Source organism: Leptonychotes weddellii, chromosome 8 (genome assembly GCF_054177405.1).
Source record: "Leptonychotes weddellii isolate Sample4059 chromosome 8, ASM5417740v2, whole genome shotgun sequence".
NCBI classification, from domain to species: Eukaryota; Metazoa; Chordata; class Mammalia; order Carnivora; family Phocidae; genus Leptonychotes; species Leptonychotes weddellii.
The window spans coordinates 109577670-109604122 of NC_138376.1; the positions used below are offsets into that span (position 1 = coordinate 109577670).

General features: G+C 33.7%; 1 protein-coding gene across 1 annotated transcript in view; it reads left to right on the forward strand.

Annotated features, from left to right (window-relative positions):
- Positions 1-25974, forward strand: part of VTA1 (vesicle trafficking 1) — a 64333-nt gene extending 38359 nt beyond the window's left edge. The window contains exons 5-8 of the mRNA XM_081829091.1: positions 1898-2006; positions 13451-13624; positions 18917-18997; positions 24867-25974. Of these exons, the coding sequence (XP_081685217.1) occupies positions 1898-2006; positions 13451-13624; positions 18917-18997; positions 24867-25012 (510 nt within the window). The 3' untranslated portion in view covers positions 25013-25974. The remainder of the gene's footprint in view (positions 1-1897; positions 2007-13450; positions 13625-18916; positions 18998-24866) is intronic.
- The last annotated feature ends 479 nt before the right edge of the window (positions 25975-26453 follow it).

A 26453-nucleotide genomic window follows, 5' to 3' on the forward strand; every position in this document is an offset into this window, starting at 1 on the left:
TTTTATGTCTCCCATATTACCTATCTGAAGGTCTTAACTAATAGCAATTATTAAAGAAGCCTAAAAAATGTTGAGGTTATCTGTAGCTTAGGTTTTCCCAAAAATAGGGAAATTTTAAATCACTGGAAATTTGTAGTAATTCCCTTCATTAGTAAGTGACTTTCCTAGTACTTAAGTATGTAGAAACATAATTCATATTTAAAATTATATATGAATCCATTGATTGAGCCCACCCATTTACAGTATCTGCTAGGACAGGGTATGTAAATTTATTTGGAGATGAGACAGAGGATTAGTACCCAAAGATAGGAGGGAAAGCAGGAGAACAAGAGTGTCACAAAAACCTGTAATAGAGAATGTTTCAGAGTTTGGAATGGTTCGATGTTTTGTATGCTGATGAAAGGTTTGGTAAGGTGATGCTTACAAGTGTCTGTTGGATTTGCCAGCGTGGAGAGGGCTGTTGGTGACACTGAGCACATTCCTTAAGTGAACTAACAACTTAAGTGAGGTGGGGGCTGGCACACGTGGGCTCACTGCCATTAAAAGGCATGGCGCATTCAAATTCTCTGACCTTTTATGTGATGAAAATAAGAACCAAATGAAAGAAACTCTTTTCTCTCTAGAGTGAATTAGCTGGTGAGGAAGTGAAAATGTTAAATGTGGTTGCTTCTTTTGAAAAGCTTCTTTGTGAAGTAGAATAAATTATAATCATACCTGGAAGAAAATGGAAATCAATGTAGAAAAGTTGTTTTTAGTGGAATATAGAAGAGGATTGTTTGATAAGAAAAGGGAAATTAAATATACAAATTCAGTAATTTGGGCGTTACTTCTTTTAGGTTTCTATATACTTATCTGTAGTAGTATCTAGATAATTTTGCATAAAATGCTCAACTAAGTATCTGTGCTGTATACTATGTTTGTACTTATCCCTGATGTAGTGGTTCTTTGCAAAAGGCACATTACAGTTGTTTTCAACATAATGAAAAGTGTCTTATCTCAAACTCTAATGTGCATACAGATCACCTGGGGATCTTGTTATAGTGCAGATTCTGAGTTAGGTCTGGAATGTGTTTAAAGATTATGCCTTTCTAATAAGCTGCCAGTTGATACCAGTACCACTGGTCCATGAGTGTCATAAAGGTCAGTTGAAATATAAAGTAAAAATTAACCCATCCAAAATTCTAACAGATTATACTTTTTTTATATTTTTAAAGCAAATTTTTGTCTTAATTTTATAGTGTGTAGCATGAATTTTAAGGCAGAAAAGAAAAGGCAACTAGCAGGTTCTTTACTGATATTTTCAGTTCTTACAACAACCCCATGAGGTATTATTTTCCCCTTTTTGGAATTGAGGTAACTGAGATTCAGCGCTGGTAAGTAGCGTGCTATGGGTTAAAAGGTCAAGTTTGCTTAGCTGTCTGTCTAGTGTTTGTTTGTTTTAACCCCTGCATCATCTTAGTTTTCCTTTTGTTTTCACAAATGTGTTTTCATAGATTTGTACAGATCAATTTTTTCCTCTTTGGTGGAAATAGCTCAATCTACTGTTACTATCTTTTATATTTAATTTTAGAATTCCATTTAACCTAGTCCTCCCAGGTGCATAAGAGTTACAAGTTTTGCTGAAGGACACTCCCATATTTCCATTGCAGACCTTTTCTGAAATACAGAATCATAAGAGAGGACTAGGCATGTGTTTTCAGGAAGATAGCTTTTTGTGGTCTGTTGAACCCTAGACAGTTGGTAGAATCCAGTGGTAGGGTGGGGAGGTTGCCAGATTGTTTCAGAGATATAACATGCAAAAATGGGTTTTATCTCAGAAATACCATACAGGTTATCATAAATACATATTTTTACTTCTTACTGAAATTTAATATTGATATAAAAATATTCCTTCTAGAATGTGAAACACAGGAAGTATGCAAGGTGGAAGGCAACATATATCCATAATTGTTTAAAGAATGGAGAGACTCCTCAAGCAGGGCCTGTTGGAATTGAAGAAGATAATGGTATGTATTTATTTATTTAAGTAAAATGATTTAGTAGAATCATAATCGTTCGGAATATTATCTAAGGTTTTGGGAAGAAACTATACATTTTCATTTGTCCCATCAGGTCCAAAATCCATGAAAATTGTGTAAAATAAATTTAGGGAGAGTGAGAGATTAAAGCCAAACTACTCTAATATCTGTCTTTGTCAACAAAGATGACCTGGCCATCTCCTACCTGTAATCAGATTTCATTCTTACATAGAACAGGTAATCCATTTATAATTTATAAAATATTTTCAAACCACAAGGAACACTATTATTTTTTACATATCTATTTGAGGTGAGTTTTTTTTTGTCAGAGGAGTAGGTAGTACATTCACATGGCTCAAAATTTATAGAGGATATAAAAATATGAAATGAATTTCTCATTTCTACCACATCCCTCATTGGCCAGATTCTACCAAAACCCAAATAAGTAAATACGATTTTTTTTTTTTTTTGGTTTTTTGTGTCTCTTTACATATGATTTTTTTTATGAATTTACAAATAAATAGGAATACACATCCTCCTTTTTTTAATACAGTTGGTAATAATAGACACTTCTGCACCTGAGTTTTGTTTTGTTTTGACTTAATAAATGCATGAAAGTTTCACCATTATGTAATAAGTAGTTTTATAAAATTAAATCATGAAAAAATAAGGGTCTTATTTCACTTCACCTTTCAGTTAATGTGTAATTGAAAAAAAAGGAAAGACATTTTTTACTTGTTTTTATTGATTAGACATACAGGAAATTGACTGTTAGGAGAACAATCACTGTACTCTGAATTAAAATTCTAGGTGATCCTTGCATTTTGTTATACAGATTTTAGGCATCTATAAAAATGATCATTGAATGCATGAGTTGGTGAACTTTTTCTTAAACGGTCAGTAAATATTTTAGGCTTCTAGGTCATAAGGTCTTTGTGGCAACATCTCAACTGCTCTTGTAGTGCAAAAGTAGCCATAGGCAATATGTAATCAAATGAGCAGGTCCCTGTTCCAATAAAACTTTACTTACAAAACAGGCAGCCAACCTATTGGCCAGAGTTGGCTGACACCAGCCTAGTCCATCTCCTTAGATGTTATTACACCGAATTCTATTAAAAGATTGCCTAATACTGAACCAGCTTTACATTGTGTAATAAACCTCACTTGGCTCTGTTTTTTGTTTTTTGTTTTATTATACTGATGGATTCAGTTCACTGCTACTGTATCATTTAGGATTTTTGCATTGACATTCATAAATAAGATTGGTCTACAGTTTTACTTTTTGGTGTCAATATTCTGCTTATGTCATAAGTATAATCTGAAGATTTCTAGTTTTTTTTATGCTTTGGAATCACTTTAGAATTTCCTTTCCTTTAAATGTTTTCTAGAATTTTTTTCATGAAACCAGCTGGTCCAGGTTCTGGGATGGCTTGTTGGCACTACTCTTCTATGGAAATTAATCCTCTTAAATTTTTTTTTTTAATTTTCTCAATGCCCAGTGAATGAATGTACATTGATGAAATGAATATTTTAGTTCTTGTAGGCCATTTTAGTGATTTCTGCATATATGTGCTGTCCTCGCAGTTTTTCAGATGACAATTAGATTGCAGTTCTGCATAGTGGTATATTTATAAGTACATGCTGTATATGTATCCATAACAAAATATAACAGCTATGTTGAGTATTTCCATATATCAATTTAGAACAAATGGGTAGCAAATAAGCACATGAAAAGATGCTGAAATCTTTAGTCATTAAGGAAAAACAAATTAAGACTATAGCGAGATACATCATACCTACTAGAATCTAGGGCTAAAATTGAACAAACTGATAGTCCCAAGTGCTGACGAGAGAATGCCAGGTAGCCGGAACTCTCATACATTACTCATTGGAAAAGAAAAGGAAAACGGTCTGGCAGTTTTGTATAAAATTAAAAATATACTTGACACAATGTCTAGCAGCCCCACTTCTAGGTATTTTTTTACCCAAGAGAAATGCAAACATATGTCCATACAAAGGCCTGTTAACTGTTACCGCAGCTTTATTTGTAATTGCCCCAAACTAGAAATAATTCAGATGCCATAATCTGTTGATATTTGCAACAGTATGGTATGGACTAATTTCAGAAGCATTTTGCTAAGTGAAAGAAGCCAAACACAGAAGACTACATATACACTGTATGATTGTATTTATATAACTTTCTAGAGAAGGCAGTGCTCTAGGGACACAAATCAGGTAAGTGAGTACCTGGGGTGAGGGAGGGATTTACTACAAAGGAACATGGGAAAGGTTTGGAGATTACCAGAAGTAGTGGTTATACATTATATAAGCTTTATGTCAAAACTGTATACCCAAGAGGTATGAATTTTACTGTATGTAAATTATACCTCAATAAACCTGCCTTTAAAAGAGCAAAGGAGATAGGAGGAGAGAACAAGTGGGGAAGACAAGAAAACCTTTTTGTTCTATTTATTTATTATGCAAAGGACTACTTAGAATGTTATAATGCCATTTGGTGAAAAAGGTACACTGCAGTTTTATATATGAATACTCTGTAAATTATTTTGCAGTTTATCTTCTAGAGATGCAAGCTTTCATACAGCATTTCAAGTGAACTTTTTGCTATCTGTTCCTGAAGCACACTTCATATGTCCTTATCTAATGTTTTAACAGTCTTTTTCACATAGAATTCTTCTTACAGTCATTTTCTGTAATAAATACCTTGCATTCATATAGTGCCTTAAAGCTTACAAATCATTTTCACTTACCGCATACCCATAGAAATCCCTTGGGAATAGCTTATGTTATTACTCTTGTACACAGGAGGAAGTTGAGGTTCCACATGGAACCTGCCTAAGGACATAGAATCACAAAGGAGAACTAGAACTTGAGTCCTGGCCCTCTTACTCTTGAGTCCTATGGGTGTTTGGGTTTTTTTGTTTGTTTTTTTATACCCAGTGCCTGTGTTTTTTACATACTTCCTTTCCTACTTTAATACTGACCATTATCAGGAATGTTTTATGTCTGTCCTACTGTTGACAAGTGTCCACAAGAAAATACCCAAGATCCTCAGGCTACCAAGCAAGAATCACCACAATGTGGCATCAACCTACTTTACCGGTTTTATTTTCTGTTCCTGTCTTGTATTTTCTTGAGTGGGTCAGGCTGCCATAACAAAACACCATGGACTGGGGTGGCATTTATTTTCTCAGGAGCCTAGAGGCTGGAAAGTCCAATATCAAAGTGGAGCAGGGTTCAGTTGCTGGTGAGTGCCCACTTCCTGGCTTTCAGACATCAGCCTTCTCTTTGTTCTCATATGAGAGAGAGAGAAACAGATTTTTCCTTCTTCTTCTAAGGCCACAGTTCTATTAGAATAGGACTCCACTCTTATGACTCATTTAACCTTAGTTACCTTCTGAAGAGCCTATCTCCAAATATAGTCACATTGGTGATTAGGGCTTGAGCATATGAATTTGGGTGGGGGCGGGGGGCACAGTTTATTTCATAGCACCTGTATATTATAGTCATAGATGTTAATAGCCAGAAAGTACCTTTGTCTCTTTAATTATAAAACCATTTCTGCCCCCTAAATTGCTCATCTTTTTTTACCTATCTGAATGCTGCATATCTGTGATGTTTTCTCCTTCATCTGAATTTCTACAGAGCTATTTTATGTATGTATATAAAGTCTTATAAAATGTATAGCACTTAATAAAGTATCTTCATAATTTATGTTAATATTTATTATTTATGGAGCACTTGGTATTATTGGGCATTGTGCTAGATATCTTACATGTATTAGCTAATCTAGTTCTCATAGCTTCTGAAGGTAGCTGGGCATCCCTGTTCAAGCTCTAATAACTAGTTAATGAAACTCAAGATTTGAACCCAAATCTTCTAATTCTAAAGTCTGTGCTTTTATTCTACATTTAAGCAGATGCATTTTTTTCCTTCAACCAGTTTGATATTCAATATTAATACCTATATCTTTCCCATTGAGTTTTATAAGAAAATTTCTCAGCCAGGAAACATAACTATTAATTTCACATTCTCTTGAGAACATAGTACCAATATTATGAGGAACATTTCTGTGCTTTAGACATGATGTAGAGCCCTAAATTTGGAATGAACTCCCACTTCCCAGGACATATCCTTGTTCTTACATTTTTAAAATGTAATTGTTTTTCATTCATTTTTAAAGAAACTTACTTTTTAATGTCATTTTGTCAGCGTTAGCTGGATACCGGGGATGAATAAAAGACATGATCCTTTACTTACAAGAGCTTACATCCTCATGGGGTACAACAGTTTTAATAAGCAGTTGTAATACATGGTAGTAAGAGACTGTGCCTGAGCTGAGTCTCAAAAGAGAAGTTGAATTAAGTCAGGTAAACAAAAAGGAAGGATGCCACAACTTTAAAAACAAAACAAAAACACTTCAAAAGCAGCAGGGAGGCAGGTTGAGAACTGGCTAAGACTGTAAGATCAGTGTGTGGGGGGCTGATTTTTGCGAGTGAATTGGAGAAAGATAATTCTGCAGATTGTGAGATGAATTCAGGGGCTATTAGTGACCTAAATTACAAATAACAAAAGCCTGGGTGAGATATAGACCATGGGGATAAAGAGAAGGAAATGTAATCAGTAGAACATAGAACACAGAACACTTTAATGAGGGAGGAAATGGAAGATGATCCCTAAGTTTCCAGCCTTTCAAACAAATGACTAATACAAGATGAGCAGGTTTGGTGGGAAAAATTAAGAAAAGATACTGAGATGCTCATGTGATTACTACTTGCAGAACTCCCAATTGGCAATTAGATACTCTTCCAAAGATTGCAGGAGAAAATTCTGGGCTAAAAATAGAACTTTGGAGTTGTCAGCCTAAAAGCAAGAGATGAAGCCAAAGTAAAATATTTCTTCACCCAGGGAGGATGGATAGTTTAAGAACTAAGACCAAAGATGGAACCTTTCTTCACATTTAGTAATTATATTAAATTGGAAACTGAAGCTGAACCACTTTTATTACCTGATTATATTTAAGGTACCTTTTACACACACATATTTGTAGTAAATGTAATCATGTTGTATTTATCATTACCTTCAAACATCTGATTTGAAAGATACTTTGTTTCTTGTATATGGTTATACATATATTAAATATACCATGAAAATACATTTTTTGTTTTAAACATATTTTACTTTTCAGTAGCATTTCAGATGTGTCATTTTAGGTACATTGATATGCCTAATAAATAATCAGTGTTTTTTTTTTTTTTCCCTAGATATTCTTTCAGTATCAGTGACTTCATTTTGATTATTACCATGATCTCTTTTGTTGTGAAATGGTGGTTTTAGGCTCTTTATAATACTAACTTAGTAGATGATTAGATATATGTAATTTTTGTTATGTTTTCCAAAAATTAGCTTAAGTAGAGCTTGTAATTTCTATTCATTATTTTTATTCAGTTTTTATAGAGCCTCTAGGTAGTAGAAAATTGGGAGTTAAAGAATACCAATAATCCTTTAAAATATAAAGGAGAATATTTTCACTGTATGCTTTTTCAAAATAACTTAAAATGTAACCTGGTAACTTAATCAAGTGTTAATGTCATAATATCTAACAATATCTGCTAAGAAGTGGTTTATGGCTCTAAGAAGATGTTCTCAAATCTGAATATGTATGAGAAAAGTCTTCTTTAAAACCTTTTTTTTTCTCAGTATACCATTATATTCTCTTATGTTCTTAAATTAATAAAAGGTATTATGTTTAACAAAAGTCTAATTCTCTGTTATTCTGGAATTGAATTTCTAGTAAAACCATTAAAAAATAATAGATATTACACCTTAGAGTAAGAAAAAAGAGAAAGATACTTACTTCTGAAAATACTGCTATGTGGAATTAAGTCATATTGTCAAAAAGTACATAAGGAAACCATATGATTAGTAAAAAAAAAAATAGTGTTCCAGGAAAAAATAAGGCTCAACTGAAGGGAAGGAATTCTGTTAACATTCACACTGTAGGTTTCATGTCCGTTTCAATTCAGTATCTGCAGATTGGTATTATTTTTAAGTGGTCGTAATTAACCAATTATATTCAGTAAAAACTAAAGAAGGTAATTTCTTATATTTCTACTAATTTAAAACTTTCCTCTTTTGGGAAACCCTAAGATACAGTTAACTTCAACATTTTTTAGTCTCAATAAGTATTTGCTGCTAATTAAGACCTGTAGTTGGAGAACATAGGAGATATAAAGTAAGTCAATACATTGTTCATCTAAAATGTAATCTTAAAGTGCCCTAATCTAGTGTTAATGTCATAACTTTTAACAGTATCTCCTCAGAAATGGGTTATGGCTCTACAAAAGGATATAATTTTACATATATACATTTTTTGAAGTATTTGAAAATGAATGGGAGTTGCGCTCTTTTGCTTCTAAGTACTTCATTCGAGTTTGATACAATTGATTCAGTAATCTCCTTTGTGGCTTTTTGTCCCTCGTCCAAGATACAGTCCAGGATCAACCACTGCATCTAACTTTCATGTCTCCGTAGTTCCTTTCATGTGGAATGGTTCTTCAGCCTTTCTAGGTATTTCTTGGCCCAGTGTTTTTGAAGAATACAGGCTAGTTATAGACTGTCCCTCAATTTGGGTTTGCCTGATGTTGTCTCATAATTAGATTACAGTTATGCATGTTTAGCAGAAATCTGCCAGAATGAGATTGTGTCCCCTACCTTGCATTGGAAGTGTCTAATATTGGTGATATTAACTGCTGCTCAGATAATGTGGTATTCTCTGAGTTATTACACTTTAAAATGATTTTCCTTTGTTATTAATAAGCTGTTTGTGTTAATAAGTTATTGTGGAGTAAGTCCCTTTGAGACCATGTAAATACCCTATTTTTAATGAAACATTACCCCATTATCTTTAGTATCTACAGATACAAATTAAAGTTTACTGTTTGCTTAGTAGTGTAATTCAGTGACTCAGTGACTTTTGACCCACACACCCTCTAAATAAAGAACATTTCCATTATCCCCCAAAATTACCTCATACTCTTTCCCAGCCCATTCCCACCTTGAGAAACAACTGATTTAGTTGTTTGTTTAATCAAAAATTAGTTTTGTCTGATTTAGAACACTGTGTAAATGAAGTCCCACGATGTTGTTATGCACCTAGCTTCTTTCAGCACGTCTGTGAGATTCATCTGTTTCTTGTGTCTTGTGTATCAGTAGTCCACTCTTTTTTACTGCTGAGTAGTATTTCATAGTATGGACACCATAATTTGTTTATCAGTTCATCTGCTAATGAACATTATGGCTGTTTCTAGTTTGAGGTTATGATGAATTAAGCTTCTTGACATTTAAATACATATGGTTTTTAGACATACTTCACATTATATGTGAACAGGTGGATGTGTTTCATTGCTGTGGGTCAATAGCTAGAATAGAATTGTTGGGTTATATATAAAACTCCCAAAGCATTTTCTAAAGTCCTTGTACCATTTACAGTTTCATCAGCCATGTATTAGAGTTTCTGTCTCTCTCTATCCTTGCTAGCCCTTAGTAATTGTCAGTATTTTTAAATTTAGCCATTCTGATCCTTATATAGTGGTTCTTCGTTTGTGGTTTAATTAGCCTTTTTTCCCCAATGGCTAAGTGATATTGAACTCTCTTCTATGTGTTTACTGGCTTTTCATATATCTTTATTTGTGAAGTGTCTGTTTAAATCTTTTGCCCATTCTTTTTTGTTGGGGTAAATTATACATAACAAAGTTTACCATTTTAATCATTTAAATGTACGGCTCAGTGGCATTAAGCAAATTCATATTATTCAGCCTGTCACCACCATCTATCTCCAGAACATTTTTCGTCTTCTCAAATTGAAACTCTGTACCCATTAAACTGTAAGTCCCCGTTACCCTATCCATTCCTAGCCCCTGGTCACTGACCACTGTTCTGTTTTCTGTCTTTGTGAATTTGACTATTCTAGGTACCTCATATACATGGAATCCTACAGTATCTGTCCTTTTGTGACTGGCTTATTTCATTTATTGTAATGTCTTCAAGGTTCATCCATGTTACAGGATGTTTTAGAATTTCATTCCAAAGGCTGAATAATATTCCATTGTATGTCCCTACACATTGTATTTCTTCATCCACTGATGAACATTTTGGTTGTTTCTACCTTTTGGTTGTTGTGAATACTACTGTGGACATTAATATACCTGCCCATTTTTCATGGGTTGTCTGTTGTTTTATTATTGAATTATTTATAAATTATGACTAGAAGTCCTTTGTCAGATACCTGTTTTACAAATATTTACTCCCGGTCTGTTGTTTCCCTACTTGTTTTCTTAACTGTCTTTTAATTACCAAAAATCATTAATCCTGGTGAAGTCTAATTTATAATTTTAAAATTTTTAGGGCTACTTCTTATGTCCCATGAAATCTTTATCTACCTCTACCTTAAAAATTCTTTTATATTTTTAATCCTGAAGATTTATCATTTGAGCGGTTACTTTTAGGTTTGTGAAAGACCTTAAATCTTTTCATGCATATATATGTGGGAGGTAGGCTAGATTCAGGATTATTTCCCCCCTAAGGATAGCCTGTTATTCCAGCACCATTTGTTATGCATTTTCCTTTCCTTGTTGAATTTCTTTGGTTCCTCTGTCAAAAATTCAATTAACCATGTAAGTGTGATTCTATTTCTGGATTCTGTTCAATTACATTGGTCTATTTTTCTGGTCTGTACCAACAGCACACTGCCTTCCACCTTTTTACAGTAAACCTTGGAGTCAGATGGCATAAGTTGTCCAACTCTTCTCTTCTTTCTCAAGATGTTCTTAGTTATTCTGTGGCCTTTGAGTTTCACCATAAATTTGGAAGTAGGTTTTTCAGTGTCTATTAAAATAAAAAACAGCTGGCTGGAATTAGGATTGATATTGCATTGAATTGATAGATAAATTTAGGGAGAATTGATACCTTAACAAAACTGAGTCTTTCATTACATGAATATGGTGTATCTTTGCATTTATTAAGCCTTCATTAATTTCTATCGGCAATATTTTGTATTTTTCAGAATAGAGATTTTGTGCCTCTTTTGTTAAATTTATTTCCGAGTATTTGGTTTTTTTCATTCCCTTGTTTACTTCTAATGTATGAAATACAATTGATTTTTGTATAATGATGTTATATTGCACAACCTTGCTAAATTTACCTATTCTGGTGGTTGCTTTATAGATTCCCTGGAAGTTTCTGTGTAGATAATCCTGTTATCTGCAAAGAGAGGCAGTTTTGCTTCTTTCTTTCCAATCTTTATATCTTTTCTTTTTCTTGTCTGTTGCACCCGCAATATTCCTTGAAATGAATTCTGTTGTGTCTGTTACTGGATTTGCCTAATTCAGCTTTTGTCTGCCTGGTATTTACATAATTTATCTATGTTCATCCTTTTACTATAAATATATCTGAGTCTTAAAGCATATAGGTGTTTTTTGGTTTGGGTTTTGTTCATTTGTTTGTTTAGTCTGTCAACGTCAGCCTTCAAAATTGTGTTTGGTCCACTTAATTTAATGTAATTATTGCTGTAGCTAGATTTAAGTCTATCGTTTTTATCGTTTGTTTTCTGTTAGTCCCATCTGTTTTTGTCTCCTCTTAGTTTCTTTTCTCTGGTGAGTTTTTCCTCTTTCATTCATTATGACTACATTTGTCTCTATGGCGTTGAACATATTTATAGTACCTGCTTTAATGTTATTTATTTATTTATTTTTCACTAATTTTTTGCTAATATCTGGGTCATTTGGGTCTTCTTCTATAGACTCGGGTCACATTTTCTTCCTCCCACCCCCCTTTATTTCTGTTAATTTTCATTGTTGATAACGTCTTGTAGCTCCTCTGCATTTTCTCATCTTCCTCTGCAAGTTCTTGATTCTTGTACTAGCAGGCAGTTAACATGCCTGAACTCAAACACTGCCTGTCCTTCTTTCAGCTTTAAGGCTATTGCTCTCACCAGGGCACTCTAGAATCTTCCCAGAGTGTGCATGCATAGTTCAGGGTCATACAGTGTTTAGTTGGGGTTTATACACACATTTCAAGGCTCACTTCTCCGCAGCTCTTTCTTTTGCACAGACTGTTGAGTGCCTGCGGGTGAAAAGCCACATGAAAGCAAACCTTAACCTGGTGAGATTTCCTCTCCAAAGGGCCACCTTCACTCTAGTTTCTGCCAGCTTTTAGTCAATTTCTACTGCCTTTAAAAATTGGAGGGAGAGGCTCCTTCCCAGGATGTATAAATGTTATAGTTCTCTAATATAAGAGAGAATTATTTTAGTGTATATAAAGTATGAATACATCTACAAGGTTACTTAGTAAAATGTGTATCTCAGAGTAGGTAGGATTTTTTTTTTTTGGTTGTTTAAAATTATCCACATTGAATATGTAATATGGTTATGATCAAACAAAAAAAGTTATTTAAAAATGTGATAGGAAATAAATTGATTTCAGAAATCTCTTGCTCTCGCTTACATTTTAAATTATGAAGATTCCCAAAAGTGGCTAATTGTCATTTTAAAGAGATTATCAATATTTAATTTTCCCAGAGTAGCTTTCAGATTCGGCTAATAATATAGTATATTTTAAGTCTGTATTTCAGAACTTACCAACACAGAGTCTCTACACTTGATCGTAGCCAAAAGACCGAGAAGCGATCCAACACAAAGTCTCTTACTACTACTTTCTGTGCAGGTAGCTCTGTGAAATTTCATTCCTTTGTTTTTGTTGATTAACCTACAACAAACACACAGGTAATCATTTAATAGCTAGTGTGAACAATGAATACTGATTAAAAGGCAGCTGTCAGAAAAATAAAGTCTAGGGGCGCCTGAGTGGCTCAGTCGTTAAATGTCTGCCTTGGGCTCAGGTCATGATCCTAAGGGTCCTGGGATCGAGCCCCACATCGGGCTCCCTGCTCGGCGGGAAGCCTGCCTCTCCCTCTCCCACTCCCCCTGCTTGTGTTCCCTCTCTCTCTGTCTCTCTCTGTTGAATAAATAAATAAAATCTTAAAAAAAAAGAAAAGAAAAAGAAAGTCTATGGATAGCATAAATGTGACATGTCTTGCCAAAAATACCCTGTTCATCTTAAGTTTAAAGAGTGAGTTTAAAGAAAATTTAGTTTTAAGAAAAACATACTATATATGCAAAGATTTTAATAGAATTGTAAAGTATTAGCTTGAAGTGACAGTCATATTGCCAGGCATAATTAAGTGAGAAAAGAAAACAATTAAAACTATTATTTTAAGAGCTAGAGCCTACTCATCAATTGCATTAAATAGAATTGCATCAGAAGGTCTGTTCATCATGTCTGTATAGCAAAATAAGAATGTTTGGCATTTTTCTTCCAAATACCTAGTTTAACTTTACATGTAAATTATATAATAGATGTTGAAGAAAATGAAGATACTGGAGCAACATCCCTGCCAACTCAGCCGCCTCAGCCGTCATCTTCGACTTACGACCCAGGCAACATGCCATCCAGCAGCTTCTCTGGCATACAGATTCCTCCCGGCGCGCACGCTCCAGCTAACACACCAGCGGAAGTGCCTCACAGCGCAGGTAGGAAATTGAAGCTTAACGAGTTTTGAACTCTCCTTTCATAAATAAGGACTGCACTTTTTATTGTGTTTATGCCTGAGCGTGATGGTCATGAAGCATAATAAGATCTTTAAATTCTATTTGAACCTACAAAAAATGTTCAGTCCTTTTTGTTTAAGTTTTATTGTTGTTTGTCCTTTAGTTTTTTGAGAAGTGACCAAACATTTACATATGTTACTATTAACTTTATATTTTATTACTAAGAATAGCTTCTGTGCTTTTCGTGTGTGGTACTGTTTTCTCTTTCTTCCCCTCCCTTTCTTTGCCCTTCACTGTCCAAGATTAGCACTGAGTTGTGCGGATCTATCATGGTATGTGTTGGTCAGCGTCCCACTGTGTCAGCAAGATTTGATTTTTCTTGCCTATTTCCTTAGGACCTCTGCCCTCAACATAGATATTATTGATGAAGGGAGCAGGCATTGAGGCAGAAAATCTCAATAGCAGTGGAATCACAACCAAAAAGAGGGGGTGTGGGTTATTTCTTTTAATATTATAAACAGTTGACTGAAGAAAAGAAAGGGAAGTGATAGCTACTGTCTTTGAATAAATCAATACTGTATGTCTGTGTTTTCATGGAAAAGATCTAACAACACTAGTCTCTAGTAATGAGTCAGTGTCAGTAAATGAAAGATAATTTTTAAAATTGCAGACAGATACTCTTCCATTTACTTGTATTGTTGACAAAGTGTCATCCTTACCTTGAAATAGAAGGGCATTTAAAGCCATAATTTACATGTTGAAGTTTTTCCAAAAATTGTTCTTAAAATACTTCTTTTATCTCAGCATAAATGTAATCTATGGTAGTAAACCATACAAACGTTTCAAAATATTTAATTCATAGGATGAAAGTCATTCTTTGAGCCCTCATTTCTGCGGTTTCTGTTAAGTACCACACCATTACTTCACTGACTTTAAGATTTTCAGCCTCAGTTTACCCAAACCATTTTAGCTTATTTTGCATGAGTTGAATAACATTTAAAAGTTTTCTGTTTGACTGTTATAGCACCAATTATTATTAATTTCTTTCCTCCTATTTTAAAACTTTTAACTTTATATTATCTACAAATATTACTGTTATTTTTGTCTTGAAGAATATTGATGAATATGATTTTAACACTGATCTCTTTTGTGTCATCATTCTGTATATTTTACTCTGACTTTGCTTTGCTTTATGGTCTGTATGATGAGTTTAATAGACCAATTTGAGTTTGTTTTGTAAGTAAAATTTCACAGAACACTGTTATAAATATTTTATTTTCTTACAGAAATATTCAGTATTTCCAGTGTAGAATAATATAAGCAATACCAGCTACTTAGATGTATTTGCCTTAGATAAATACTACTCTATTCTATTGAATTTAAACACTAACCAGGAGCTCCTGACACACTATTTTTATAGAAGGGCAAAGTGTGAATAAAATGTATTTTGAAGTCAAATAGTATTGGTTATTAGTTCCTGCCCCTTGCTAAACCCCAAACTCAGATGTTATTCAGCTTCTCAGTCTAGGTTTTGCCTCTTTCTAAAATGAAATTAACCATACTTCTCATAGTGATTTTAATTATTAAAGGAGAAAAAATTTGAAAATTCACTACTACTGTGCCTAATCACAAAATCAGTGTTCAGCAAATTAGCTTCCTTTTCCTTTTTTTTTTTTTTTTCTCTCTTCCTTCCTATCTCTGTGCCAAAGACAGGGTATTTAAGAGCAAGCTAATGAACACTTAAAATCATTTTGTGAATCAAGGGAAGTGTCACCTTTGGGGGTAGGATATTGACCTTAAAAAAAAGTTGCCTAAAGGGTACCATGTTAGACAATTTATCTTAGGGCAGAATTCTGATACAGGCACCTATATACATATATTTTATATATAGTCATACAGTGTGTGTATAGAAGAGAGAAAGCTTACTTCTGGGAGGGCTGTATTCGGATGAACCATATGAAATTGCTGCTTTTATATAACATAAGTGATAAAATCTTAGTAGTTTCTTATGTTCAAACTAATAGACCGTTATCTCCTGCTTAGAATATCTTTGACATACATAAACAGATATTGAGGAGGTAGTCTTCTATTAGAAAGTTTTCTGGCATGAACAGTTCATCTTTCTCCAATTAACTCTGGCATGAGCCTTATTTTTTTTTCTTTTTTGTTCCTCAGAGTGAGCACATAAAACTAAAAACCTTGAAACTTTTTTAGGGTGAGGTCCCATCTTGTTGCTTTATTTTTTTTTAATATTTTTTTTTTTTATTTATTTATTTGAGAGAGAGAGAGCATGAGAGGGGGGAGGGTCAGAGGGAGAAGCAGACTCCCTGCCGAGCAGGGAGCCGGATGTGGGACTCGATCCCGGGACTCCAGGATCATGACCTGAGCTGAAGGCAGTTGCTTAACCAACTGAGCCACCCAGGCGTCCCCCATCTTGTTGCTTTATATACACTCTTACAGACTTAGCATTTACAAAATTATCATAGCTATTTTATGAATTAATTCTTACAGCAACTATATTAACTATATTAGATATTGCTGTCCCTAGTTTACACACTGTAAAGAAATTAAGCAATTATCCCATGAAAATAAACATACAAACATACCTATTAGTGACAGAGTTTGAACCCACGTCTTTCTGACTTCATGTTTTTGCCACCTCCTTTCTGTGTCTCTTCCTCCAAGGAACTAAAACCCTGTTAAATCAAAATCTACTTTTCTCACAATATTTTGCCCCTTAAAATTGGTTTGCGATATTGGAATCTCCTTTTAGCTGGCAGATTTTTTTTTCTATTATATTTAAAACAGTAAAACATTTGGCTAATAGCAAATGAAATAACATTTTTAGTTTATAAGCATAGCAGATGTTTCCCCTCTTACTCACTTTAAGATTGATTTACTTTCCCTCATATAAAGATCCAGGATGTACTTTTATCAAAGGGAAATCCTCAAGATAGCTGAAAAGAATAGTATGTTCTAATATATGGTTTTTAGTTCTTCCACCAAAAAGCACAGGGGTGCGAGGAGTGCAGTGAGCGATTGTTTAAGCAGGCAGAGTGCCTCTGGGCTCTAACCACTGTGGACGGTCAGATGGAGGTGATAGAGCGGATGGTTTGTCCTTTCTTTTGAAACACATGCTTTATACAGCCTATACGTATTGAGGACGAAGGTCTCAGTAATTAGATCAAATATTAGAATTATGTTACAATGAATGCTAGCCTTTTGATTGTAAATGCGGCTCATTATACGTAGATCAAAAACTTAGCTCTTTTATTGTTGTTCTTTTATGTATGAGAAGTACTGCATTTGAGTTTTCCTACACAGCTTTCACAGTTGTTAATATTTTGTCCTGACCACTTCTATCAGTGCTATTTTCCGTGATTACACTGAGGTGTAATTGGGTTATTCAACCTAATCCTCCTATTTTCTCAACTTTGCTTATAGTGTCCCTTGTATCTAGCGTGTCTTTCTCCCTTATTCTCTGCCTCTCCAAATGCTACTCCCCTAAGGGGTCTGTTTAATTATAATGCTGGATAATCTTCTCTAGTTTTCTAACCAACACCCATTTCTCCCTTTTCAGAATCCCCAGACTGTGTAGACAATAGAACAATTTAAATTCAGTACTTAATTAGAAATCTTGTAATGTTTAATTCTTGAATGTGTATTAATCCCACTTAATAGGCTACATAACCATCTACTTAAAAGTTAGCCAGAACTTATTTGTTGACACTTCTTTTTTGTTAAATAATAGAAAGGAAGAAATTTCCAACATAGTTCTGCTTTCCCCCATGAATGTTTTTATGGTCACATCACTCCCAACATATTCCCAACATACTGCAGTCTTTGGGGTTGCAGTCCATTTGTGAATTGACATATGAGACCTTTCCAGATCCAGAAAGAAAGAAAAACAGATTTGGGCATCTCAAAAATAAATAAATAAATAACATAAACTAAAAGCCACTTTTACTAATTTAACAAGTATGTATGAGCTTATGTTGGACCTATACACTAGGCCCCCATGGAAACGTGTCATGACGGCTGCTGAAAGGACAGGCCTTGGCTCATGTGCATCAAGACAAATGGAAGCAGCATCTTCTTACTGCTGCTTGAGGTGTGTTGAGCACCCTCTGCTGTCAGTTCAAGCTTTAGTTGAATGACTGTAACCAGAAGTTCTTAATAAAATGCAGACTACCTATTTTTTTAATATCACTCAAATAAAATTTTGCTACATAACTAAATTTTCTCCCTGTAAATTCTGTTTTGTTCTTGTTAATTAATATTGCCTACTTAATTAATCATATGAAGATGTACTAATAAGCATTTAAAAGTTAATAATACAAGATGCTGATCAGTAAAAATACTCCTTTTCCATAGAGAAACGGATTTGTTTGGAAAATTTTAATTTAGACAAAAACACAAATTACCTAGCAAGGAATGGCTTGATACCTAGATTGATCTGTGAGTGGGTTGTAGACTTACCTTTTTTTTTTTAACGTTATATGAAAAATTTATAAACATCTACCTATGCTTTAGGTACAGCGGCTTCAAAGCACTAGGCTTGACTAGGTAGTCTCTGAAGATCCCTCTCAAATCTTGCATTCCTTTTTTTTTAATGTAATTATGTGTCTTTAAAAGCAAGTTTTGTGGGGACATTTATGTTGGATGGTGATACTTTAATATATTTGGTTAGCACTTACCAAAATCAAGCAAAAGATAGTCATTGAATTTGTCAATTTAAAACTTGTATGTCCCCTGATTTTGCAGTTACACTTCTTTAAATTTTTTTCCCATAAATGAATTCATATATATATGTGTGTATATGTATACTATGTGTCAGATTATTCACTGTAGTATTATCTATAGTAGCAAAAGATTGGAAACAACCTAAATGCCCATCAGTAAAGGACTGCTTTGTAAACTGTGGTTCATACCTGGAATGGAACACTGTGTAGCCATGTCAAATAACAAGGTAGATATATATATATATCTAGAATTATTGCTAAAACATACTAAGTAAAAAATGCATGAAATAGTATAGTATGCAGACATAACGACCATCTGCATTAGACATGTGTGTATGTAAACACTCAGAATATATTTCCTGCATATTTTCTATACCAGCCTCCAGCATCAAATAAGTATGTCAAATTACAATTCATTAAGATTTCAAAAAAGTAATTAAGAAATGGAATTCCTTCATGATCCTTTAAATATTTTCCTAGTATATAATTAAGAGGTATAACTTTTATACCCATTTGTGGTTTTCTGATGCAGGTGTAGCAAGTAATACTATCGAACCTACTCCACAGACTATTCCAGCTATTGATCCTGCACTTTTCAGTACAGTCTCCCAGGGTAAGTCAGTTGACTATTTTTTGAGATATATTGTACCTCTTGTTTTGGGTGTTGTTTTCTAATTGTAACTTAAGAGTATTATATATTGGAATGTTTACACATTTCTTTGAATGTCTGTATTCACTGGATTCTCCAGTGAACCAAGATTCTTTCATATTATCAAAAATATCTAAATTTGAAGGCATTCCCCCCTTTTTTTATAGTTCCTTTTTTTGGTATACAGTGGATATAGTGGCAGAAATAGCCAAAGCTATCACGAAAGCTGATACTAGATTACTTTAGTTCAAAAATTACCATGTATTATGATTATGATCTTCCTTATCTATACTAAATTATTAGATTATCCAAAAAGAGGAACTGACCATAGTTGAAAACAAAAACAAAAAGGGACCTGTAATAAATTGGCAAGTTACCCAAGAACATAGTGGAAAATATTTATCTGTTAGTAGACAGACCAGATAACCTGCCCAATGAATACTATATTCCTCTGTTAAACTTGGTTTCCAAACTCCCCTCTGGAGTCCCACCCAATTTTAAAAGCCCCACCTAAAATCTGATGTGAAAATACCTGAAATAGATAGATCAGTGAAACAGAATAGGGACTCTGGAAATTAGACCACATGTTATAGGAATTAAATTAATGATGAATGTGGCATTTGATCAGTGTGGCAAGAGTATATATTCAAAAGTCGTGTTTGAACAATTGGTTATTCGGGGGGCACCTGGGTGGCTCAGTCAGTTAAGTGTCTGACTTCAGCTGGGGCTGTGATCTTGAGGTCCTGGGATGGAGCCCCGCATTGGGCTCCCTGCTCAGTGGGGAGTCTGCTTCTCCCTGTACCTCTCTCCCCACTCGTTCTTTCTCTCTTTCTCTCTCAAATAGGATCTCAAAAAAAAAAAAAAAAGAACAATTGGTTATGAGAAAAAAATATATATTAGATATTGTCTCTCAATACTTGTATGTGATTTAGTTGTGTCTTAACAGGTTTGACAAATGAAAAATGAAAAATTCATACCACAGAAGACTCCTTCTTCCCCATTACATTGTTAGAATGCAACTAATAGACCAGGAAGAAATTGAAATTTAAAAATAAAGAAGTAATGTCCAGAGCATATATAAAGAGCTCCTACAAATGAATAACTGAAACTTAATTCGATAGAAAAAAACAGGCAGAGAATATGATAGGGAATGCAGATACTCGGTGAACACATGAAAGCTTTCCCAGCCATATTCATAATCAGGGAAATTGAGAATTAGAATGAGTTTGGTTTGGTTTATGTCAATAGATAAAAAAATATTTTAAAGGATCAATAATCTGTAGTGTCATCTAAATTTGAAGGCATTCCCCCCTTTTTTTATAGTTCCTTTTTTTGGTATACAGTGGATATAGTGGCATTGAAGTCCTAAGAAATGACTCTCACATGCTTTTGGTGGGAAATGTACATTCGTAAAGTTTTTGCAGCAGCACTATGTCACTATCAGAATTGCAAATGTAATTTTTTTGAACCTGCTATATTCTACTATCTTGAAAAAATACTCAGACATGGACACAAAATTTACAAGGATATTTTATTTCAACATCATCGCAATAGTAGAAAATAATCTTTTAAGTGCTAATTAATGGGATATTATGGTTCATTTGTCATATGGAATACTGAGCAGATATTAAATATATATATAAGGTAACTTTGATGTGAAAAGATCTCCTAAGCATATTAAGTAAAAAAAAAAAAAAAAAAAACAGGTTGCAGAACATTATATATAGTATGACCCTATTTAGGAAAAAAATATTAAAACTATCTTCCTGCATGTATGTATGTGTTTAAGAACATAGAAAAATTCTAGATAATACTCAGACCAAAACTAGTAGTTTCATAACCATCACTGTCTTCACCACCACCTCTAATAAATACTCGCTGAACCCCTTTCCTGCTAACATTTTTCTCTTTAGTGCTTAGTACTTACCACCTTTAATACACATAGTGTATGTGCGTTAGTATTAATACATCAAACATTTCTGTAGTGAATTTGTGGCTGACTGTGGAAAGGCTGACAATGGAATCGGAAAGGTGGTAGGTAGTTGAAGCAGAACATTTCCTTTTTTAACTTACATCTCTCTCTCTAGTATTAGAGTGTGAATAACCACTTACCTCATGAATTTTTTTGAGAATTAAATGGAATATCTGAAACAAATTTATTAGCACAGTGCCTGACCTAATCAAATTCTACCTCTAATCATTCTAGTGTTGCCATTTCTAAGAAACATATCTTGGCAATGCCTGGATATAAGGGTTCAGTACTGAGCTTTATCTTTACTCCCAAGATTTACTGCGTATCACATGGTTCCCCTATGATTCTGCCCATGCTTTCCATTCAAGTCCGAGGATAATAGAGTACATTAGGATCAGATTATCCAAGGCCCCTGACATGAATTTCTAAAATTACCTAGCTAAGTAAGAGTCTCTAAAGACCCATTTGGGTAATCTTTACAATTAAGTATTCTATGGTCTATCATAACATTAGATAAATTAGCCTTAGAAATGGATGCTTATGTCAACTGAGTGTGCAGGGATTTCTCTTCACACCAAAAATGTTATCTTTGATCCAGTGCTGACCCAGGCTCTTCCCACTGTGATAGGGAACTTGAGTAATAGCTCTAGCTGTCTTCTGCCTTCTTGTTCTGCCCCGTGGAGGAGAAAAGCAGCCCTGTGATGAGGACGGTCTTCTCTGAAGCCATCGGCAACATATTAAACATAGAGTTCAGAAAAGAGACACTCTGTTAGACAACCTCTTTACTCCTTCAGACACCTTTTACATCCACAGTGTGCTCTCTCTCTGGTCTGATTATGGCCTCTAGTAAATTTTAATAATAGAAAAAACAGCTTTTATTTGGGTGCTCTAAGCAGTATTTACTATTTTGTATATAACATCAGATACTGAAATTGAACAGTTCTCTTCTCCTTTTATATATTTTCCACTTTATCTAGTTTTCAAATGCTAAGTTTAAAGAATCATAATTAGGCAGATTTTCTTTTTATTTAATTTAAAATTTTAATCACATTTTATTATTAATGACTCTTAGATGATATTTGTTAAATGAAGGGAAGCCTGAAGTGTTATAAAATAGCAAAAGTAACTATTTGACATGGCTTTTTAAGTTCTTTATATTTTTAATTAATAAGTCTTGCATCTCTATTTAAATCTATAAGTTACATTTTATATCTGAGTCTTTAAGTTGGTTATTATCTAGTTATATTTTATATGATAGTTACATAATTTCATACATGTTTATAAGCTATATATATTACATACATGTAATGATATTTTTCTATTAAAATATTTTCATTCACATTTTCTGAATATTGAAATTGTTATTTCATGAAAAGTGCAATATTTGTGTTTTAAAATAGTTTTATCATTGGTGGATAAGTTTAGCTTATAAAAACTAAAATAGTAATGGAGTTCTTACCACTGCATACATCTCATTAATAAATAAGTGATATATCAGCAAAACACTGCTAAGGCTAAGGCTGTAAAAATAAGATTAGTTCTGATCATTGGGGCTTTCTTCCAGCAGGTCCGATAAATTCTGAATGGTTTCCCTACATACTTAAAGATTGCCCTGAGATAAGAGGACGGGCTATTCAAGCACGAAATGAGTAGTGGGGTAAACTCCATTTTCAAAGGCGTCTCCCTCACCTAGATAGGATGTATAGCTTTAGATGACTAGAACCTCTTAATATATTTGGAAAAACCATTGAAGAACCTAAAGTGTCCTGACTAAATTGTCAACAGAACAACTGCAGGATAATTGTTTTTTAGGTTTAATGGGTAACAAATGCCAAGGCACTAAAATACTAAAAGATTTGTGGAAAAATGTTTATACATATTTATATATATATATAATAAATACAAATAATATAAAAATAATAAACATAAATATAAATAATATAATAAAAATATAAATAAATATAAATATATATGTATAATTGTATTTTACTAGTGTATTGATTTGTATTTCTTGCTTTTTAAGCAAGACTGAAATTCAAGAAAATTGAAACAAGATCTGTCAAAATTGGAATATATAATCTCTTACTCACAACAGTAAAGACCAACCACTGTGATCTTTAATAATCAAAAAATTTTTTGGGCGCCTGGGTGGCTCAGTCGTTAAGCGTCTGCCTTCGGCTCAGGTCATGATCCCAGGGTCCTGGGATCGAGTCCCACATCGGGCTCCCTGCTTGGCAGGAAGCCTGCTTCTCCCTCTCCCACTCCCCCTGCTTGTGTTCCTGCTCTCGCTATCTCTCTCTGTGTCAAATAAATAAAATCTTTAAAAAAAAAAAAAAATTTTAAAGACTTTATATGTCACACACTGGGCTAATTACTACATGTAGATCTATGTGTATTATCTTAAAATCTGAAATTTCATTAATGTTTAATTCTGTATGAACTTTATTTTAAAATGTAGGAAATAATGTACACACAGCATTTTTATATTCATTCATTAAAGTTATTCAGTACTTATGGGTGCCTGGCTTTGGCCTAGAAACTTTAGGATACATTGTTTCAGAACTCTTGAAAATTTTAGAAAATAATGATTTGGATCAGAACTTAGTATCTGGATACCTGGAGTCATTACCTACTTTGTAATATCAGAGTTTTCATTATATGCCATGTATGTATGTATGTATGTGTGTGTATGTATGTATACATACATATAGCAAAATTAAAAGCAACTAAATAAAGATAGTCTGTTTATAAGTACATGCTTATAAACAGAATAGAAATATATTAACTTCATTTATAAACAGAATTTGAAATATATTATTTGTTTGTTACATTCTGTGCCCCAGCCTTCTTTCTGATCTGTTCTTAATATCCTTATAAAGAATTCTAAAGAAAATGGTATTTCAGAAGTCAAGGCACAAAGTCAGTTTTTAATTTCATCTTTAGAAATACATATTCAAACCTTAGATTAAGTGAAGTTTTTTTGTTTTCTTAAAGATTTTTTTTATTTACTTGGAACAGAGAGAGTCACAGCGAGAGAGGGAACACAAGCAGGGGGAGTGGGAGAGGGAGAAGCAGGCCTCCCGCCGAACAGGGAGCCCGATGCGGGGCTCGATCCCAGGACCCTTAGGATCATGACCTGAGCCAAAGGCAGACGCTTAACGACTGAGCCACCCAGGCGCCCCAAGTGAAGTTGTTTTTTTGGTTTTACCCAGATTATTTAGTCGGGTTCTACCCTTATTAATCATATGTGTAACTGGAAAACTTGGTGAGAATAAATTTTGGACATAATTTGTAAAGGTTGTTTATATGTTTAGTTTTATAATTTAATGATAATTAAACTAGAGGTTTTTATATGGATGGCACACAAACAAAATATTTACATGCTAAAAAAGTTAAATGACTTATGTAATTTTTTAAATAATTTTATTTATTCTTTTCATTGAGAATTCTATTTATATTCTCGCTCAAGTGAGGGTTGAATGGTTTAGTCTGTGTGTATTGTTCCATGAAAAGAGAGGCTCAGCAATTCTAGGATGAAAACCAAAGCTACTATTCTTTTTTTACACAGAATATAATTTTTTTGCAGTTAATTTATCAACATATAAAGGCTTCTAGTTTATTACCTCTGGAAGAAAAATCTTTTCATATAAGTTATTAGTATTGGCACGTGTATGGTTTAAGTTAGTAAGAAAAAAAGTGAAAAGCATGAAAATACTTAGTTAAATATTTACACCTGGGGTTGAAAAAAAAAACCTTCATGTTTTTGTATAACCTACAGTCCTAAATGTAAGCATTTACCTAACCTAATGGAACACTTTGTAGATTCCTACAGATATCTTAATCACTCTGTTTTTCTTCTAGGGGATATCCGTCTAACACCCGAGGACTTTGCTAGAGCCCAGAAATACTGCAAATATGCTGGAAGTGCTTTGCAATATGAAGATGTCAGCACTGCTGTGCAGAATCTACAGAAGGCCCTCAAGTTACTAACTACAGGCAGAGAATGAAGCCTTTGTACAGTAGATCCATGCATTTTTGGCTTAAAGAACTAACAGTCCATTACTCTGTCTTCAGCCTATCAGGAGCACAGTTTTAAGGAAGACTTCAGTTGCATTGACTATAACAATGAAATCTGTGTCTGTGTATCAGATTCCTGTTGAAGCATTCAGCAGCAGCCTCAACCAGTTTTCATTGTCCATTTAGTGGATCCAGTAATCTCCGGGTGTACAGGGCTGATGTGAGCAAAATCCTAAAAATGCCCATTGAATCCTGCTTCAGGAAATGAAAACACACTTCTATAAAATGTATTGGGGTTCGCATTGTATCTTAATATACATAAATTAGGGATTTTTTAATCATAATTTGGACACACAGACTATATTATTTTGCTATAAAATTCTAAATTTAACTTTTAATAAAAATTGCCAGAATATGCTAGATTAGAGATCATGTTTTTGTTTTCCTCTGGATTTATAAAACAAATATGAACATCCTAAACTGTTCGATAAATCCGAAAGGGATTATGTTCAAAATTAAATTTATGTTCATGTTTAATATCACTACATTAAAAGTTAAAATCTTTATGGAAGAAAATACAAGGTAAAGAGGTGGAATCACTCTTAGATTTAAGAATAATGTTGGTTTCCCAACTGCTTTCCCTTCTCCATTGAAGCTTAAAGTGAATTGGTATTTATTCATAAGCAGTTTGACTGCATGTACTAGGGAATGAAAAAAAGACATTTGTAGTAATGCCTGGAAATTTGGTGCTTAAAGTTAAGGTTCTCCTCTGCTGCTATGGAATGGATTCCATACAGTGTATAGCTAGGAGCGATGCAGAAGATTATAAGAATTTAGACTCTCAGTTGTTAAATTTCTAAGTTTTGTGGGAGATTATGGACTTACTGTGTGTCACCTGCATTTGTGCTGTGTAAAAAATAAATAAAAGGATTCTTTTAACTTGTTCAGCTTATTACAGAGCCAGATGTGTTTTAATTTGCATGCTAGAGTTTGTCATTATTGAAGTCATTATGTTTATATAGGAATATGGATATTTCTATAGTAAAAAAACAGTTTTTAAAAGGAAAGAGGTAAATTTGCCAAATTTACCTGAAATTTATCTGGTCCATTTCGTTCATCCCATTGAGATTGGAGTCATTTAACATAGGGGTCCACAAACTATGTATAGTCAGTGGGCAGACCACCTGTTGTGTAAATAAAGTTTTATTGAAAAAAACCCATACCCATCATTTATGTTTAATCTGTGTTGGCTTTCCCTGACTGCAGAATTAGATGGCCTGCAAGTCTAAAATATTTACTATTTGGCCCTGTAAGAAGAAGTTTGCTGACCCCTGTTCTAACAGTCTCTTTGAAAGAAAATGAATCATTAACTCATAATCATTTGTCTTTTAATTTTTCTTTGCCTAAGTGTAATGCTATTGCATAGGGTTT